This window comes from Seriola dumerili, unplaced genomic scaffold (genome assembly GCF_002260705.1).
Source record: "Seriola dumerili isolate Sdu_G_001 unplaced genomic scaffold, Sdu_1.0 BDQW01000025.1, whole genome shotgun sequence".
NCBI lineage: Eukaryota > Metazoa > Chordata > Actinopteri > Carangiformes > Carangidae > Seriola > Seriola dumerili.
Genome location: NW_019174280.1, coordinates 14225769 through 14240417, shown reverse-complemented (window position 1 = coordinate 14240417; position 14649 = coordinate 14225769). Strand labels below are relative to the sequence as shown.

At 40.0% G+C, this 14649-nt stretch overlaps 2 protein-coding genes and 1 non-coding gene across 4 annotated transcripts in view; all 3 read left to right on the top strand.

Moving 5' to 3' along the window:
- Positions 1-426: 426 nt before the first annotated feature.
- Positions 427-2624, top strand: LOC111216341 (syntaxin-11-like). 2 transcript variants are annotated; one of them, XM_022737844.1, is made up of 3 exons: positions 427-502; positions 949-1039; positions 1291-2624. In XM_022737844.1, the coding sequence occupies exon 3, from the start codon at positions 1296-1298 to the stop codon at positions 2181-2183; it is 888 nt and encodes a 295-aa protein (XP_022593565.1). In that variant the 5' UTR covers positions 427-502; positions 949-1039; positions 1291-1295; the 3' UTR covers positions 2184-2624. The 2 variants fall into 2 exon arrangements, with proteins under 2 accessions (XP_022593565.1, XP_022593564.1); XM_022737843.1 differs by having other exon boundaries at positions 442-502; positions 945-1039.
- A 1461-nt stretch (positions 2625-4085) lies between these two features.
- Positions 4086-4168, top strand: trnal-uaa. Its single transcript has one exon. It is a non-coding gene; the product is annotated as a tRNA-Leu (tRNA).
- A 5397-nt stretch (positions 4169-9565) lies between these two features.
- Positions 9566-14649, top strand: part of utrn (utrophin) — a 168588-nt gene continuing 163504 nt past the window's right edge. Inside the window, exon 1 of the mRNA XM_022737918.1 lies at positions 9566-9645. Coding sequence (XP_022593639.1) covers positions 9573-9645 — 73 coding nt within the window. The 5' untranslated portion in view covers positions 9566-9572. The remainder of the gene's footprint in view (positions 9646-14649) is intronic.

Genomic DNA, 14649 nt, shown 5'->3' with positions numbered 1-14649 from the left:
ATTTTCTAGGTCCTTTGTCCAGCTTTGGGTCTCCTAAATTATCCAGGGTCCTCAATGACATGACCAAACATACATCCACACACACAAGTGACATCACTCAAACCAACATGTGGCAGCTTGTTTTGCATTGATACAGTGGTGAAATGTCAAATAGTTAAATTCCTCAGATTTCCAATCTAAATTTCTCATGAGCACTTGTTCTGGATGCATAATTTGAAAGGAATGTCGTCTTACTTAACTGACCCTGTCTCTTGCTTCCTGAAGTGAAAAGAAACTTTGTTGGGGGGGGTACATCTCTCTTCAAGGAAGTACCGAGTGTCACAAAGGGAAGGCTGTCACCTGGGAGTGGAAGGGGGCGGCAGTCACACACACATGGTGAACACCCAGTAGACAGCCAGCTTCAGAACAAATACATGCTTTACCATGCGCCTTGGACCAAATAAATGAGAGTGAGAAAGACTGAAGGATTGTGTTCTGGTATTGCGGGAGCCAGTCACATCAGGTAAGATATTTTAATTTGACAACTAAATAACATTTGATTGATTTTGGTGTGGCAGAGGCAGCTGGAGACAAGTGGATAATTGATAGGACTTAATTAATGCTACACTGCCCAGGCAGCTTGAAACGTTAGGAATGATTCAATCATAGTTTAAGTTCAAAAAAAAAGTTTAATTGTTTTATCATATATTGGGACAGCTTTTAAAATAGTTTCATTAACTTTTACCAGCATAAAGAATGAGGAAATTGATTTTCTGTGTAAAAACAGAGTGTATGATGGGGTCAGTGACAAAGATGTAGGCAAACCCCACCAAATATTGAAAGTTTTGTCCAGCATGAGATTGACAAAACGAAGGTACTGAGAACAACTCGGATATATAAACATATATCGCATATGTCTTCTGCCATAACCACACTTTCAAAAGATGTGTCTATTTTTCAACAAGATAGTGTCTTCCTTGTTCCTGGTTTAAATGACAACATTCCACTGAGGTGTGACAGCTGCCATTGTTTGCCACCAAAGAAAGAAATCCTACTGCAGGTAAAAATGACCAGTCTTTGTGTGTAGCAGTTTCAGTAGATTTCATAATAGTGACTTATGCATACAATCAGCCAGTAGACTGTATATTTAAGCCCTGTTACCACAATGTTTAATGTCAATTTCCATGTTCCCTGGCTGTGAGGGAGTTAAGCATTTTAAGTGTTAAACCTGATGAAGATAATACATCAAATCAAAAGCTGGAATAGAAATGAGTCCAATAACCAACATGTTGTTTTACACTGGTCTCTCAGGCAGAATGCGGGACATGCTGGAGAGGCTGCAGACCATTAGTGAGGAGCAGGAGGACTATGATGAGGACTATGATGGAGACAAAATGACTCTGTCTCAACAGGCAGTGGTGTTTGAGAACTCCTCAGCTATTGACAACATCCTGAAGGAGGCCCACTCTCTACGCAAGGTGATCTCCTTGCTCCACTTAGAAGTTGAGCGTCTGAGCACACACAATGAACGCTTTGGGACCTCTGTGCGACGCCTCACCCTACTCAAAAAGGACTCGGACTCCATCGCCAGGGCGATCCAGCAACGTGGGGAGGCTGTGTACATCCGCCTGCAGGCTCTAGGTAAGGAGAGCAGCCAGCTGGAGGAGAAAGAAGGTCTCAATTCAGCTGTTGGCCGCATAGCCCGTGTTCAGTATGACACACTGACCCAAGCCTTCCACACTGCCATGAGTGACTACAATAAGGCCGAAGAGAAGCAAAGGAGAACATGTCGGGGTAGGATCCAGAGGCAGGCCTCCATTATGGGGTCTGACATCAATGATGAGCAGCTGGACGTGCTGGTGGACAAAGGGGGTGAAGGATGGACTGAACTGTCCCAGAGTCTGCAGGCACAAGGTACACGCTCACACCGGTGGGCAATGTGTGAGATCAAAGGCAGACACAAGGAACTAGTGGAGCTGGAGGCCAGGATGAAGGACGTTCATGAACTGTTCCTGAACATGGCCATGCTGGTAGAGGAGCAGGGATCCATGATCAATAACATCGAGTCCAATGTGTGTAGAACTCAGGAACATGTTGAAAAAATCAACGTTCACATCAAGAGGGCCATTCGGTACAAGAGGAAAAATCCATTTACTCAATGTTGTCCCTGTCTACCCTGTTGGAGACACAACCAAACATTTTAGAAATGATTTTGACGTTATGCAATTTTGTGGATGATTGAAAACTGACATAAATATTTAGCTGTGTAAAAGGCTATGGCCAGCTGAGAAGAAATGTTATACAATATGCTTTATTTATAGTAAATCCAACCTTTACAAGGACACTCAGTTTTCCCCTGTTGCCCTGAAGAGAAGCAAACTGTATTTCTTTACCTGATGTAAGAGGTTTTCAACTGTTCAAGGTTGTCAGAAGTTTGATTAAGAGTAAAATAACTCCTCAGAGAATGAATCCAATTGTGGGTGTGGGTGCTTGAGAGAAGTTTACATTTTAAACGGAAGTTATTTTAATTTAAGTTGAAACTATTCATGCTTTAAGCAGTTCGCTGATATGGAAAATAAATTCTGTTTTAACAAATGAAAACCATTTTGGAGTCATGAGAGTGATGAGTAGCAGTAACAATGGAAGGAGAGTGAACAAAATGCAGTTAGTGGTGCTAAATAAGCTGCATTTAGAAGAGTGGCGAGGATGCAGAAATGCAAATTATCTCATGGTGAGGTGATTTATGGTTGTACTTTAGCAGAAATCTTATCCTGGTCTGTTGTAAGTGGGAGGAAATTGAGGCAGACATAGAAGTGAGAATGTGAAAGCTGAAGTTCCCAAAAATGATAAGAGGTGTATCAGGTCTTTAAGGCTGATCAGTTTGGTTTAAAATATTAAACTGACCTAGTTAGCATGCAATTATGGGCTTAACAGGGTACAGAGATGGCATCTCAACCAACAGCGATATTAAATTTTAATTCAGGTGTTAAAAATAGGAAATGACGCATCATACCCCGTTGAAAAATGGGGAAAATCTGTTTGGACAAATCAGCCGAATCTTCCATATTTTTATTAGTCAGGCAAGCTGTTAAAAATTTAGATTGAAGAAGAGACATGTCATGTGATCCATTGACATGACCTAACCTATAGTGTAAAATAATGGAGTTGTTACCGAAATGGCATGTCAGACAGTGTGGTATTAGAAGTAAAAATTATGTCAACAGCTGGTGGAGTTGGGTTCATGAATGAAAAAATCCACTAGTTTATGTTGCCCGTTTCTTTTCTTCTGAAAAAAAAAACATATCATAATTATCCAATTATATATTTTATATATTTCACTTTATTGTATTACTTTAAAACTGACTACAAATTACCGTGGAAATGTATGTCGTAAAGAGGTATATAAATAAATTAATAAGGACTTGGTCGCGTCTGTCCTGCTTAAATGGCTGGATCTGACAGGCTCAGAAACATCCAGAAGTAGCCGTTAGTGTCGCTTCAAGTCTCACAAGTTTTTACGGACTTTACTTTGCAGCTTCACCTGCATTCCCTAGATGACTACAGAGATTCCATTCTGTCTTCTTGGTTTTTTCTTTGCTTCGTACCTTTTTTGGTCATCGTGTGTGGTGTAGTTTTAGCCATACTCACCACCAAGTGTGGCTGAATCGTGCCGAATTGAGGTCCAAGTCTGCCGAAACTTGTGCTATATTAGTTAGCATGTGCTAACGTTATTAGCTGCAGATTGTAGTTGGGTATGGTTAGCTATCTTTCTAGTAGTATGGTAACGATATGTGTAGCATGGGTTTTCGCAAGCCAACAAGCTGATTTTTTGTTTTTTTGTTTTGCCAAAGCCGTAGTTACGGCGGTAGTTTGTTCAAAAGCTGTGCCATTAGCAAGTACGCTTCGGTGCTACTCCACAAGTTAGCTGCTAACCTTGTGCTAGCATTATTGTTGCTATGCTGCATTGTTTACACCGGACTAGTACAACCACGACGTACATGCGGCTAGTGTAGTTGTTGTTTGAAAATTAAACACAAAATAACAATATACAATACATGTTTGTGTTCATTTTTTCAATGGGAAGTGTGGTAGGTTCGGGTGTGTATACCAGGATGGCCGAGTGGTTAAGGCGTTGGACTTAAGATCCAATGGACATATGTCCGCGTGGGTTCGAACCCCACTCCTGGTAAAGTCTTTTGATGATGTCTCTGTCACATTCATAAAGATAACGCAGACAAACATAAAGACAGTGTCCAACACAGACAGGCATCATAAAGTAGAAACAGAATTCATGATAATCTGGATAAGCGGGAGACGACGAGAATTCATGATATCAAATATACGCTAGGCTGCTGACTTCCGTCTCCATCTAAAGCGCCACAATGCAGTCATAATATATAGGGTTAAAGCGAATACAACACGAGCTTCGATAAGTCGCCATAACGTGATAAAAGCAATCCGTTGTGATAGTAGACAATGTTTCTCTGCTGTGATCGACTAGTGTAAGACATGTAAGGACACTGCAAACTGTCCTTCCATATATCAATTCTGTTTTTCTATTTCATTTAAATACAACGTTTTTGTAGCTGCCTGCATTTAATCTAAAAGCATGGCATCTAAATTAAATAGTCAAGATCGACAGCGAAGCAGTTTTGATGGTACAATAATGCTGAATTATCTGATCGGTCAAACAATAAAGAAGTTAGGCTTAGAATATGATATGCAGTAGTATATAGTGTAGTACGAAGTAAGCTGTTCATATATTTTTATACAGTACAAGCCCCCTTCCCGCTGGCTCATTCTATTAGAATATTCATATATTTGTCATATTTGATGGATGTGTCTATGTGATGATGCCGATACATTTTGACAAGGCTATTTGTTGGGAACATTTATAAATTTGTGGATATCTGTTGTTTTTCTTCGCTGTGCTTGTCTAGTAAAGTCCTGTTGGCTAATGTAGTCAATGTTTTAGGAGTATTTGCACCTTCCAGGACAGAAGAGGGCGCTCTAAATCGTTTTTGCAGTCTCTGGGCTGGAGTCCAGCACTGGCCCACTGGAGGCCCACACACTTTCATCCCTATAATTTCTCTGCAAGGGCGATGCCTTGGACTCATGGATACCCAGTCATCTGCATCTGACACAGGAAAAGCTTCTCAGAAAATAGCTGCAACAGCTCTTCTAAAGTAGTTTTTTGTACCGTAGACACATAGATCAAGAAGTGTTAGATAGAAAAGACGCCTATTGAAACCTGTTGAAATTCCATATAGGTCTTTTGCACTACATTGTACCACATGTCAAGCAGTTTTGTGACAAAATGCAGTAGATAACTGTATGAAAAAGACAGTTGACTTGAATCCTTAAGATTTTTTCATTTTACAAATTAATCTTTGTAAATATGTCAGTGAACTTATAGGTTTGAGTTCCCTTGTCTTGTTACTCCCTCTATAACAACCACGAACAAGTATACTGTCACTTGATAGGTGTTCGAAGCCTAAGAGAGCACTAAATTGTGAAACTGAGCTTCTTGTTTGAGCTGTGTGAGGAAGCATCCACAAAAGAACCTGACAACTGAGAAGAGGGAGGGAGAAGGATGAGGGCTTACAATGGAAGATCAACATATCTGCATCCTCAAAGCCTCAGAGACTCTTTCCAAGGGGCCTTAATCTATTATTCAGTCCCCATAGGTACTGGAAAAGTTGTTGCTTTTCAGGTCAACACATCACATAGTATAATAAAATGAAACCTGATCCAAAAGATGATGGAAGGGTTTATTGAAACCATTATTATTTTGTAATTTTATTTCCCTCATCTTTTAATGTATTTTCATATTTTAAGTGCATTTTAAATGGTCTGCTGTTTGTTTAGTTTTATTTGCATTTTGTTTATGAAATGTGCTATAAATGAAGTTCATTATTATTGAATGAAATGTTTTATATATTAAATAGCCTGCATTCATTTTAAAACAATGAAAATTAAATAAAGTAGATTTATAGCAAGTCATTCTCTGTTATATGCAAATTTATATTACTGACAAAAAAGGTGAATTAACTAGATTTTAGATTAAACTAGGACACGTACATAAGTACATGTTTAATGGCTCACATGTTATGCCGATCTTTAGTTTTTCCCAAATTTGCCCAATAATTTCTAAGAGTTTGTTGTGATAAATGTGAGTCAGTGGTGGAAAGTAACTAAATACATTTATTCGAGAACTGTACCATACACTTTTGAGATATTTTACTTGAGTATTTCTATCTCTTGCTACTTTATACTTACAGTTGACCAACTTTTAGTGGGAAATATTGTACTTTATTGACAATACTTCCAAGTTACTTTGAAGAATTTAAATCAAAACATATGCTCAGTCAATAAAGTGGTTTAATCTTTTTTCCCAACAGAGTAGGTCAAACTGAGTCTACTTTGACAAGCCGCAGCATTTACAGTAAATGCGGCTCACATGCTCATGCATCAGAAATAATAATCCAATAATATAATATATAGACCTAATAAATGACTGATAGGTCCATTCTCTACATAAGGAGTTCATACATTATGGTAGTACACATTTTTGATGCTTTAACTACAGTTTGCTGTACATTTATTCCAGTAAGAGTTTGAATCTTTAGTTTTTTTTATATTGTGGCTTTGCTAGTTGTTCACAGTCAATAGTTTTCATCATTTTGGTGAATGAAACATTAGCTACACATATATTTCAATAAAACGCATGGTTTGGTGTAAATAGTCAATTTTTGGTGCCTTTATGTGGAAAAGTTTCACAAACTCTTGTCCTAATAAACAGAGTAGTTATTATTCCACACAGTTTCTTTTAAAGCTTTTTGTTTTCCAGTGGGAATCACTGGTTTCGCTGGTGTTACGTCACGTGACGCCCACCGCGCCATGTTTCCATCTCCGCGTCAGGAAAACTTTTACAGCCAGAGGGAAAAGCTCAAGTCCGTTGTCAAGTCACCCAGTGTGAGCGCTGTGGCTCCGGTCCAAATCTTAAAAAATAAATTTGGCTAACGCGGCATTCACGAAATAACAAAAATGATGCCCATAGCGAGAGAAAAGCGGTAATCTGTATGAAATGGCAACATCACTGTTGTTATGTCACTGGCCGTTAATGTCAAAAAAGTCATTTAAAAGTTCATACATGCAAGCAATAGAGTGGCAGTGTGTCTGTTAATGCTGGAAGCCTTAATGTAAACCGATTTTTTACATTACCAAACGCGACAAATGATTCCAAATTGTCGGAAAAGCGACTGCTTTTGACAGTTGATTTGACTTCACAGTGATCTTTAGAGGCTTTTACTTTGAAGGACGTGTTGAAGCATATCCGCTACGTTTAGCTAACTCTGCGCTGATTAACACTGCAAGCAGCAGGGAGAAAGAGTCAAGTAAGCAACAGGAACAAAGTTGTGGGACCTGAGTCCACAGTACCGCGGTGTTGACGCGTGAAATGTAATAACCATCTCTCCGTTTCCAGGAGACAGCCTGCCGTGCGTTTTCAAGAATACGGTAGTTGTGCTTTGCTTTGCGTGGCAAAAAGGCGTCTCTAAAGCTTTTTTTCCTCGCACATTGTGGAGACTGGATGCGCTTGTGGACGGTTGTCTTTAGTCATCTAGTTAGTTAAAAAGAGTGCCTAGTACGTCGTAGAAAATGCCTTAAATTAATTGAATTGATGTACTTTTTAAGTTTTCAACTTCTCAATACACTTGGCTGTATTTGTGTATCCATACGCCACACGTTTTGGACTTGTTGTGAGGGATCACGTCTCCTGACTCCTTGGTGACAGCAGAGGTGAGTGTGTGACTTGGATCCATGAATTGCCTTGGACCTGTAAGTAAGTGTTAACCGTCGTTTAAAAATTGGACTTTGGGTGTAAATTAAGACTCAACTGTCAAAACTTTGAAATTAACTACCAATAAATCACGTCTCATCGTGCACGTAGTACTTGGTGTACACTGCAGGCAAGCTCTAAATACTGCAGTCATACCTAAGAAATAAAACATTAACTACGACAAGGCAATTATATATTTACTGTCTTAAAGTCTTTTTAATTGTTTTGTTGCAGTATCGTGTTTTCTCTCCCAGGAATTCGGTAATGTCGTCAGTTTTAACACAACATAGACGTGCATTAAATTTACTGGGCTCAAGCCAAGGCACTGACATTCTGGTATTGTTCAAATCAACTAAACTAAAAGTTCTGCACTACACTTGCGCCTGTATAGCTCAAGAGAGTTAAGATTAAAGTGTCTGATTGTATCCCCTCAGTGTATTGCCTTGGTTGTCAGAAAAACTAGTTCTCTCACAGTGAGAGGAACCGAAATTGTAAAGACACCAGCATGATGGATGGGACTGCCTCTTCCCTTAGTTTACAGTTGTTATTTTTGGGTCTTGCATCATCCCTCAAGAACACTGCTTGATAAAACTACACATAAACTCCTTTCATGGTAAAAGCAAGCTATTTTTGGTAGTGAGGATGATTGAGTTTTTACTGAAGGATACTCTGAATTAAAACAGACTATTAGCACATGCATCAACACTACAGTAAAAAAAAAAAAAAAAAAAAAAAAAAAAAAAAACAGGTTTCAAAAGCTGCAACAACTCTCATTGAAATAACCTGTGATGCTGCTGCACCAACTGACATATTCACTTGGTCAAAATGAACATTTGGAGATTTTGACAGATGGTGTTGCATTGTTGGAGCTAACTGACAGTGTGAATCTGAACTACAACAGATAGGAACAGCAGTGCAATTTTCAAATAGTTTCATACAATTCTGTGTAATATGATGTTTCATTCATTAATTCCTTAAACGAAACTCTCATCACTTGCACCCTTTTAAAAGAAATCACTCAGTGAAATGTCCAGGGTCTGAAATGAACAAGTTTGCCAGAAGCTGGTAGACTAAATGAAAGTCTTACTATTTATACAATGGAAAAACTTTGTAATTCAGCATGATGTGCAACAGAATTCAGTTGCACCTCTACTACATTGCTTTGTGGGTGTTTCAAACTCTGAGATTATTGACTACTTTGTTCCTGGGCTTTACAAAAGTCTACAGCATAACTGTCAGCTATTACAGTTTCAATTACTATGACAGGAGTTGTTTTACATATAAATCAGTGCTAAGATTGTCAGCCTAAAGCCATGGTGTGAAACCAGGTTGTTTCTTCTCCAACAGTTCTGAGTGGAAATCAAGGTGTAAGTCTCAAGCAGCTGTTAGTGTTTTAATGACTTATGGTGTTCCTCATCAAGTGCCAGATCTTCCTGTGTGTTATGTGAACATTTTTGAATGTTTTGTGTGTGTAGCTCCAATGCATGTGACACCTCCACTTTCCAGGCCTCCTTATGAGATTAGTTTTCACTGCTTAAGGTCACATTTTAAAGCAGAAAAGCGCTAACAGAAGAAGTAAGGTTTTTATTGTTTCAGTAAGTGCTGAGCAACTGTGACTTTAATTACTTTACAATTTGACTTTAGGTTTTATTCTTACTTACAGGTACAGAAAAAGGGCTGTTACACGGTGTGTCAAGGGGCCTGACAGCATCACACAACTTCAGGTAATCTAGCATTGGATTAATTGGCAACCATGGCATCACACGCAGACACCGGAGAGGGAGGAGCCAATGAAGAGTTCAATGACATCATCAAATGGAGATCTGGTATGTTTTTTGATAACTGTGTCACAGTGTGTAAGTCTGTGTGTAGGTGTTTAACAAAATGACAGTTTGTCTCATAAGTGCATGGAGAGAACTGTTTGTTGTACGTGCATGAGAGCAGCCAGTGAAAGGAAACACTGACACAGCCAGAAATCCTGTTGTGCATAGTTAAACTCAGTTCCCATGGAGGCAAGGGGAAAAGGGACAGAGGCAAAGCAAGCGACAAAGGCATGGAAAGAACAGGGGATGGTCGACTGTAACACATTTGCTCTGAGAAAGAGAAAGTAACAGGAAAGGTGACAGCAGCAGAGAGAATGGGAAGACAAGAATTCAGGGATGGGTTTAAAGAGCCGCACCCTGTGATCCCTTTCTCTGTGGATCATTCCATTCCATAAGTTAATCTTTTGTAGACAGAACCCTGAGCTAGAGAGGCAGACACACAAACAAGTTGTTGTTCTAGCAGAGGAGTGTTTTAGTTGAGCAAGCCTAAAAACAAAACATTGAAGGTCAGCACACTGTGTAGAATATGTTCCTGATGTGTGTCCATCCCTGCTCAAAGCCACCCAAAAAATGTTTTTTATACTTACGAGCACCCACCTTCTTAACTTAGAGGACTTCAATCTGGACTTCACTTCACAAAGGTTTATTTCACACTTTGTATTAGGTAAAACAATCTGATGAAGGTTTATGCACTGAAATGTCAACAAACGTCGCAGACGCACCTGTCGATTCACAGGTGTGAAAAAGATCTGCTTCTTACACTTTTGTATTTGTCAAATGAATATATGATTACTTTTATATCAGGCTAAAAAGGTCGGTAAAGCACACCACATTTAAAAATCAGAGTAAGTAAAGTGATTTTGGTAAATCATGTTTTAAGTCTATTAATTACTGAATGAATAATTCAATGCAGGTGTTGTACACAAAAGCTGCGCCCTGCACGTGTGCGCTCAGAAGACACCACTTACATTACATACTGTAGGAACAGAAAGCAAAGAGGGAAGCAAGCCAACACATGAAAGTATATTCATATGTGCCAAACCTAGTGTATTAGACAAAGTCATCTGCCTTGTAAGGAAATTGAAGTTATAAACCATTGGTATGTAAATCATGTAGCCTCCATTGGTTTGATAGTGTTGACTGTAGTGTGCATGATGAATTCACCATATAAACACTTATGTTGGCATCAAAAAGTGGGGGCATTTGCTTTTGTGATGTCCTTAGTTCCAAACCTGCCCGAAACTATGGCCCAGTCCCCCTGTCAACTCCCCCACCTTGCTTTCACTCTCTGTCTCTCTCTCTCTGTGTATCATAAACTGTAAAATGCAGCAGAAAATAATGTAACGAAAAGTGTAGATGTATCCACCCTCTAGTCCATGTTCCAGCTTCCCCCGCCTGCCCAGCCTCAGAGCACTGGCAGATTCTGTGCCAGGAATTCCACCGTGCCGATGGAGTTTGTAATTTACAACGCTTGTCTCCAGACCACAATGCTTTTCTTACGAAGATTCAGGTTTCCCTAGCAACCCTAAAAGTAATGTTTTCTTTCATGGCAAAGAGGGGAAAATTTAGCACATAGCTTAGCTGCACACTAAAACAACCCACGATATACAGCAGAGCGAATTTGTGTTGAGGTAACGTTCAGACTGTGGCCCAACTGTTTCTTATCTTCACTTTGTTGATGGATTTGTGTTCTGTGTGTGAAATTGGTAGGCTTACAGAAATATGGCTGAACTTAGGTTTTGTATTTCATAATTGAGAGAGTGTGTGAACTCTGTGAAACCACCATTTGTAGTCTACATGAAACATGGGCTGTGAGAGGTGATTGACACGCGCGTGTGTGTGTGTGTGTGTGTGTGTGTGTGTGTGTGTGTGTGTGTGTGTGTGTGTGTGTGGTGGGCAGGTGGAAGGATGTTTTCACAGCTGAGACGAGCCTTGCTAGAAAAACATTAGTGCACTTGTTCAAGTGACCATGCTGGCCGTCATGAGGGCGTGGTTGAATGCTTGAAGAATTTATTCAAAACAGCACGCCTTCTTTTTTTTTGTCATCATTACTGACTGACAGAAAGTTATCACTGGTTGTCCTGATCTCGCACAGAGAGTGAGCGTATTCTCTTATTTTGAAGCTCCATATTAGTTACTTCAGCTGTCGTGTGTTCCATGTGTCTAAAGGCTGCAATGAATGTTGAGGCAGGGGTGTGTATGCGTTCTCGATCTGCTTCCTATGATGGAGGTCAGCAAGCCAGACAGTCTCTCCCTTTCACAGACATATGCACTGTTATGCCTCTTGAGGGGCGTGGGGGGTGGCTCATGTTTTCCAGCGTGTCATGTTGTTATGCAAGTCCCCACAATGGACCAGGGAGGGAGAGAAAAAAATGTTGAGAGGAAAGAGGGCGCTGGGTAGAGCTGTGTGTAGATGGCAAAAGTAGTGCATCTGGAGAAAAATGACTTTGGTAGGAACTTTATACCAATCATGTGCCTGCAATCTGTCATCTTCAGTGATTCAGTGGGATTTAAGCATTAACACATAGTGTATGACCAACATTTACATGTCTATAATCTTAGTCAAATAATTCTTGGCTATTGATTTTCCTTTGGTAGAATCAAGTTTGGTGGGATGTAACTTTTTAGTAAAACCACAAGCCAAAGTTTTTACTAAATTGACTAGTTTTGAAACAGTAACAGAAATGATTAAACAACAAATTTGATTATAGATAACTGTGTCAGTGATTCTTTGAAAAAATGAACTGGTTCCTGCTTCTCAACTGTTCGTATTTGTGGCTTTTTTTTTGCCATTTTGAATCATTATAAATTGAATATCTTTGGGTTTTGGACTTTATTCAGACAAAACACAAAACTTGACGTTGTGCAAAGATGTGATGGGCAAGATTGTCTTACATTTAATAGACTAGAAGATTACACATTTCATCAAAAGATATCTACAGACAATCTATAATGGAAATACGCATTAAGTGCAGTCCCAACATTGACCTGATAAGCTGAACTGTGTTGGGAAACCAGATGTGTGTGGTTTGCTACATGGCACAGCAGTTCTAAAGGGGCTGTCCGTACAAACAGTATTCAACAAAGTTCTGGTTGGATTATCCTATAACCCCCTGAAGCCCGAGCTACCTATCCTGTCTGTGAACTTCCCCTCCCCCTGTCCATTCCAGAGTGCAGACAAATGTGAAAGGTCAAATATCATCCACAGGGTTACAGGCTGTTGTTTAACAGCCATTACACAATAATGGACACTCACCTGACCTTTTTCCCTCTCTGTTTATTTGTCACTTGAGAGCTCGGCTGTGGTAGAGCCCTCTCAAAACCACACTTCTGCAGCTCTTGTTACCTGACCTGGTCTTGTTGTTCTCCATCTTTCTCTTCTCTGTTGTTTCTGCCTTTTCTTCCCCTTGCTCATTACTAACTCCTTTTATTCAGTCTGTATTTGTGCGTTTGGAAATGTGAGAACAACAGTGGCAGTCCAAAGCAACATTCTAAAGATTTGCTGGGTGTTTTGCAGGTCTTTTAAATTGGTTACCTTTGTTGAACTTGGGCACTTAACCTTCTCAGTTTTACCCGTTGAGCTAAATACAGGACCATCTGCTTGAACCTTAGCTTTGGGTGTGACATGCAGTATAATAAAAGAAATGTTGTTTCATCTTACAACAGGAATGTGATTATCACCAAATGGAGGGTGTGGAGGGTGTGATTTGTCACTATACTAGCTCAGCTACATGTCATGAATCCTTAATTCTTGACTTGGCCTCTTGCAGCAGGGTGGACTGAGTACTTGGAAACATTTCAGCTGCTGTGTGTGTGTGTGCATGTGTGGAAGGAGATCGGATTACTTGTTCAGAAATAATTAGATGAAACATTAAGGCTATCCGGAGCGACATTCAACACCTCATGGTGATGTAGAATTGTTTTCAAACTGACGGTGAGTGCAGTGGCATGCAGTATTATGCAAATACATAAAAATGGGTGTGCATCTGCATGTGTGGGTAGCATTGAACACAAATCAAAACAAAGGAGCTTTCACTGTGACCGCCCCTTCGTCCTGAGATGTCATGACCTGAATTCGTTTTTTTTCTTTGCCTCTGATGTTTTAGCTTCCCTTTGCTGAATGGGTCTACGGTCAGTGCGAGTTCTCAGGAGTGTGTTTCGACTTTAAGGATGGAACAAGTCCACAGGGAATGCAGCTGGGTGTGTCTTCACGGCAATATTTAGACACAAGTGTGTGTTTGTTAGTCTCTTTGCTAGTAGCTGTATCTGGCTGCCTGGGAAGTGGGAGGAAACTAGCTCTGCAAAATCCTGGCTGGAAATCTGGGGATGGAACCACTGGCCAAAACATCTCCCCTGGGTGCGGCTGTGTGTGGGACTCTGCCTCTTTGGTCCATGTGCATGTGAGTGTGTGTGTGTGTGTGCGCGTGCATCAAGCAGCATACAGACACTCCACTCAGCCCATATGACATTTAAACTCTTCGAGATGAGGCTTGAAATGGCAGAAAATGATCAGTCTCAAATGGGCCTGTGGTTGTTAAACTCATACAAACCAGTCTCCTCTTTCTGTGAATCTCCCTTTTCCAAAGCAGTTTAAATCCCCCTCTCCGCCCCCTTTTCCTAGCTCATTAGGGCTACAAAGCCATGTTGCCCAATCTACCTTCTGACCCCTCGCATGACAGGATTTAATAAAACAAAAAAACAGGCTGAGGCCCAGAGAGAGTTTAGATTAACCCTTTAAAGCTACAGTGGTATTTCGCTATTGAGTAAATAACTTAAAGGAATTGGTCCCTCTGTTGAGAATTCCCTCTTTCCCATAGTGCTGAGGTTTTTTCTTTTCGTCATTTGATTGTTAACAAGTTTGTGTTACTTGTACTATTATACATTGTGCTAAAACTAGGTATAGTGCAAATGTTTTAAACCTTCTGGTTTTAAAAGTGCCATTGATACCAAAACCTCTGCAGTTAGTGTTTTCAAGGAGTTTAGACTATTACAGCTCCATCATAACGT